Source organism: Mizuhopecten yessoensis, unplaced genomic scaffold (genome assembly GCF_002113885.1).
Source record: "Mizuhopecten yessoensis strain PY_sf001 unplaced genomic scaffold, ASM211388v2 scaffold7763, whole genome shotgun sequence".
Lineage (NCBI taxonomy): Eukaryota > Metazoa > Mollusca > Bivalvia > Pectinida > Pectinidae > Mizuhopecten > Mizuhopecten yessoensis.
Window position 1 is genome coordinate 154,227 of NW_018407210.1, and position 5,705 is coordinate 159,931.

The window sequence follows — 5,705 nt, forward strand, 5'->3', positions numbered from 1 at the left end:
AAAAATAACAACACTTTGTCAGGACCATGAGGCGATCATTCCTACCAACTTTCAGTTCAATCGGTCCAGCAGAACTTGACTTTAAGTTTGAAATAGGTTTTCAAAATGGCGGCCGTGGCGGCCATATTGGATTTCTGATCGACCCGAAAAATAACAACACTTTGTCAGGACCATGAGGCGATCATTCCTACCAACTTTCAGTTCAATCGGTCCAGCAGAACTTGACTTTAAGTTTGAAATAGGTTTTCAAAATGGCGGCCGTGGCGGCCATATTGGATTTCTGATCGACCCGAAAAATAACAACACTTTGTCAGGACCATGAGGCGATCATTCCTACCAACTTTCAGTTCAATCGGCCCAGCAGAACTTGACTTTAAGTTTGAAATGTAAAATGTTAACGGACGACGGACGACGACGGACGAAAACGGATAGCAATAGGTCACTTGAGCTAAAGCTCAGGTGACCTAAAAATGTACAGGTATGCATAAAATGGCTTGTTTGACATATTAATGAGTTTTCAATTGATCAGGAATATAATCTTGTATCTTAGAAACACTGACTTCATTCTCTAGAAAAAACCACATCATCCACTGTAACTATGAACCTTAGTTGACCTCTCACCTGACTGGTAGGATTGTCCTCGTCCTGTTCCACCCACATGCGAGGGACATGAGCCTCAGCCAACTCCAAGAGAAGCTGGAAACCCTCCCCGAGAGTTTGTCCTGGCTCTATCAACATCATAGCCTGAGACCCTTTAGGCTGAAAAAAACCCAAAAACAACGTAATTCACAATACAGCTGATGAATATAAATGTTGAACTGAAGGTAATATTTACTGATGCTCAGTATAACCAACTCAATTAAGAGAACTAACCAGTACAGTAGAATACAACGTTTCTGACCGACACAAAATACTACTCATGATTACAACGATAATGTGTTTCCTTGTAAGAATTTGTCTCGGCTTAAACTCTGAATTTGTAATCAAATTTTGGAAATCACAATTTTTTAGATTCACTGTACAGCCCATTCTAGTAAAAACTAGAGCCGTCACCGAGGGGGGGGGGGGTGTGACAAGTATACCCCCACATACACGTAAATTGTATAATGACAATGGAAATGTCATTCTCTGTATTCTCATTTTTTTTTTTTATGCCATTGCTTTTTAAGTTTTTGGGATGGGTTACCTGACCTATCAATTTTATTTCTCTTGCCGAGAACACATTTTCCCCGCCATTTTTGAGCTAAAGAAGGAGGAAGTGTGATCAGTCACATATACGCTTCCGTTTCTTAGCATATTCAAATCACCAAGAAGACTCAATCAGTATATTATAATAAAACAATGCGGAAACGGGCAGAAATTTCCAGAATCGGCAGAATTAAGACAAAATCATACAGTGAGTAGGTAAAATTGTAAGGCATATTTTTTATGTTAAAAATCAAAAGGATTAGGCACCTCTGCATGGTACAACACTACACAAAAAGTCTCAAAGAAATTTATTGAAAAATGAGCAAATGCAAGAGCACAACTGTCTTAAACAGGTCTGAAACGCAAAGTTCTTTCATGGGGGCATAACTACATATGGAACTGTCACTACACAAAAACTTAAAAAGAAATCTATTGAAAAATGAGTGAATGCATAGCCAGACAAATTTTGTCTACGGACGGATGGACGGACAGACGGACAATCTTATTCCAGTTTACCCCCCAACTTCGTTGTGGGTGGGTATAATGACTCTATTACAGACTGTTAAACAACCAAATAACCCTATAGATGGTGCCAAATGTGGCGCATAGGACACAAAAAAGTCAAACCTTTGTTTTTTGCACTTTTCTTGGTTGACCATCATCATCAAAGTCCTGCAAACAAATGTTTACACATCAATCACATACAGGTTATCATTATAAAGTAACTCAATATTTATAGTACATTTCAGTATAGTAGTTGCTCATTTTTAAGAGAGATTTATTTATTTTTAATAAATAAAGCAGAACATATCAAACCAAACCGACCATTTTGTATCATTTTTCTATTCTGATCTACAGGTACTAACAAAACGAAAACACTACACGTATGCTCTGGTTATAATTTCTTTATGAAATTTGATACAGCACCTTTAATTACTGTGTGTTCACTGTCAAATCCATTTCTCTTTAACTACAATTTGTAAAGTAAAACGTGATATTGTGGATCTCTTCAGAAACTAAAAGCAGTGTTTTCACAAGAATTTAATTCATCACCAAACATTGGCATGATTGCTATTTCTTCTTATACAATCGGCACAATTTCTTAAAACAAATTGCAGTCATACACTGTAATACAGTCTTGAATGTCAGAATAAGATGAACAAATAAGTTTATTTTATATACATACCACAATTACAATTTTGTGGGTTGGGCTATGGATGTTTCTTAGGTCAAAGGGCATGTCAATAGCTACTGCAACACAGCACTCTAAATCCTTATAAGTAGGAAAAGAAAATATAGACCATTTAATCAACCTAAGTATAGCATCTATTAAAACCTTAATTGCCCATAAAATCATGACTACATACTTATAAATCCAGTCCCTTGTCACGACATACATACTGGCATGTTATAACACCAATTAATGTAAACATCTTGTGATATTTTATCCTCACAGTTTTAATCAATGAATGGTATTTATATCTGTGATATATTTAAAGAAAATTTTAGTAAATGTTTGATGTAGCTTTATTATTACCTTGTTGTCTTGCGAGCTCTCTTTCCACGGTGCTAGGTTACCCGGGAGACGGAAGCTGACAAGGTCACCTTCCACCTGTAATTCTGTGACGTAGGTAATCTTGATGATAACATCTGCTCTGGGAGGAACATTTCCTACACTTACTGTAAACACATCCTGTAAATAGGATATCGGAACTCAAGATTATAAATAACAAGACAATTTGGCGAATTATAGTCCCCCACCGAATGTGGAATGCACAGATGATAAATTTGTGCAGGAACTAATTCTATACATGAATGTTTGACAGACCCACCGTATTCAATAAGGAATAGTGTCAGTGCTACTATTGCAAATAAATCTGGTGGATGTTTACTGGTTAGTGGTACCATTTTACTATTAAATTGCATCTGGTGACACTATGTATGCTTCTTCTTCAATGCAGGTGCACCTGTGCCCCAAGCAAGAAGTTCCAGTGACAAGTAGTGTAGGAGAAAGAGCTCGGACAAACTTTTTCTTTGATGCAGGTCAAAGGTCAAAAACAGAGTGACCTACTTTGATATACGACACACCGCCTCACCAAGGTGAACCCATACTCCAAGTATAATGTTCCAGTGACTAGTAGTGTATGAGATAGAGCCCAGACAAACTTTATCTTTGATGCAGGTCAAAGATCAAAACGTAGGTCAGAGTGACCTACTTTTAATACACGACACACCGCCTCACCAAGGTGAACCCATACACCAAGTATGAAGTTCCAGTGACTAGTAGTGTAGGAGATAGAGCCTGGACAAACTTTTTCTTTGATGTAGGTTAAAGGTCAAAATGCAGGTCAGAGTGACCTACTTTTGATACACGACACTACGTCTCACCAAGGTGAAACCATACCCGAAGTATAAAGTTCCAGTGACAAGTAGTCCCGGTGGATGACTAATAAACAGTTTAACATGAAGAGTGGTGTGGACACCCATGCACACAAGACTTCAATTTCTGATCCATCAATGTAATCATATTTCTTACTGGTTTTCTTCATTTCTTCATAATGTTTTGAACTCCTGTGTCATATACCTGTGTGCAGATAATGCATAGTGGTTATGTTCACAAGAGTGATACTTTCACTAAATTCACAGGGTGATATGTAATTGAGAATGTTTGGATCGTGTAATAATATGACACATGTATGTCATATGGGATATAAAATGCAGTGAAGTGCACTATTACTACTATAGTGGTATCATCATGTATAGAAGCTGTTTCAAATGGCCTGGAGTGTGGATGATTTTTTGGAATAGATTGTATACCTTATGACTGTAATAGTAAAACATTGAGATCAGTTTACCGACGGTACAGGTGACAGATTGGTATCTATAAATAAAGCAAGATAACAGTTCTACAGTGTAGACTGATTGCCGTCATACTTAACTGAACATTCTAATATACAATTAAAAGCCAACACTGGGGGCAATAACCACACACATTTATTTTCTTCTGAAATTCAAATCTGTGTATATTGGCTCATTTAGTGGGAAAACCATAAAAAAACTTAATCTGCATTAATAACCGGCTATACAGTAAACCCCATGTAAGAAATTTAAAGAGCTATGTCTAGAATAAGAAATTGAAAGAGCTATGTCTAGAATAAGAAATTGAAAGAGCTATGTCTAGAATAAGAAAGTTAAAGAGCTATGTCTAGGATAAGAAAGTTAAAGAGCTATGTCTAGAATAAGAAAGTTAAAGAGCTCTGTCTATAATAAGAAAGTTAAAGAACTAGGTCTAGAATAAGAAAGTTAAAGAGCTATGTCTAGAATAAGAAAGTTAAAGAGCTATGTCTAGAATAAAAAGTTAAAGAGCTAGCTATGTCTAAAATAAGAAAGTTAAAGAGCTATGTTTAGAATAAGAAAGTTAAAGAGCTATGTCTAGAATAAGAAAGTTAAAGAACTAGGTCTAGAATAAGAAAGTTAAAGAGCTATGTCTAGAATAAGAAATTTTAATTGTTGAAGTCTTGGTTTTTACCTCAATACAAAATAAACCCTAGGTGGTATTTTCTGATTCTACATTTTACATAAACAAAAGAGTTTTAACAATTCTTTCGTAAGTTGTAAATACTGCCCTCTTATAAACATTTGATTTCACTTTAAAAAATATCTTAATAAAATGCAAGTAATAATAACTTCTAGAATGCCTGGATGTCAAGTACTCTGTCAGGGATAAAAAGAGCACACTTTTGCCAAATTTTGTCAATGAAAAGTCTATTGCCACTACTGTAGAAATGTACCGGTGCCTCTTCGTCCTGGTCCATGAGGTAGGCCCCGTGTCCCTCACTGATGGCCTTCTTATACTCTTTGTGAGCCGTCTCTTTCTCCTTCACCTCCCCCACCACATGTTTGTCATTGATGTACGCTTCAAACCCACACACTGCCGCCATCTCATCAAGGGGAAACACATACTTTCCCTCCAACATTTCGTCACTGTTGTTGTGGTACTGTTGTAAGACCTTCACCTGAAAATGTCAAGTTAACATTCCATATCAAAGCTTTTGTTATATTTATGTAATACCGGTACATTGTATTACCATCCTCAAGAAATAGCCAAGTCACAATCGAACATCTTGGTTTTTGCAACCTTCAACTAAATAACTAATAAATTTTGAATGATTTAGAACAATGGAGAGGGGTGGGACTTAAATTAATGATGAGACAAGAGGGGGTGAGACTCAAATTAATGATGAGACAAGAGGGGGTGAGACTCAAATTAATGATGAGACAAGAGGGGGTGGGACTCAAATTAATGATGAGACAGGAGGAGGTGGGACTCAAATTATTGATGAGACGAGAGGGGTTGGGACTCAAATTAATGATGAGACGAGAGGAGGTGGGACTCAAATTATTGATGAGACGAGAGGAGGTGGGACTCAAATTATTGATGAGACGAGAGGGGTTGGGACTCAAATTAATGATGAGACGAGAGGAGGTGGGACTCAAATTATTGATGAGACGAGAGG

General features: G+C 36.9%; 1 protein-coding gene across 5 annotated transcripts in view; it reads right to left on the reverse strand.

The window, feature by feature from the left end:
- The window catches only part of LOC110454327 (poly [ADP-ribose] polymerase 4-like), a 75,241-nt gene that overhangs the window by 50,554 nt on the left and 18,982 nt on the right, over window positions 1-5,705 (reverse strand). For all 5 annotated transcript variants that reach the window (XM_021503783.1, XM_021503782.1, XM_021503781.1 and 2 more), the window contains exons 15-19: window positions 4,980-5,204; window positions 2,726-2,881; window positions 2,375-2,461; window positions 1,816-1,860; window positions 622-759 (exon numbers count right to left, since the gene is read on the reverse strand). In XM_021503783.1, coding sequence (XP_021359458.1) covers window positions 622-759; window positions 1,816-1,860; window positions 2,375-2,461; window positions 2,726-2,881; window positions 4,980-5,204 — 651 coding nt within the window. The remainder of the gene's footprint in view (window positions 1-621; window positions 760-1,815; window positions 1,861-2,374; window positions 2,462-2,725; window positions 2,882-4,979; window positions 5,205-5,705) is intronic.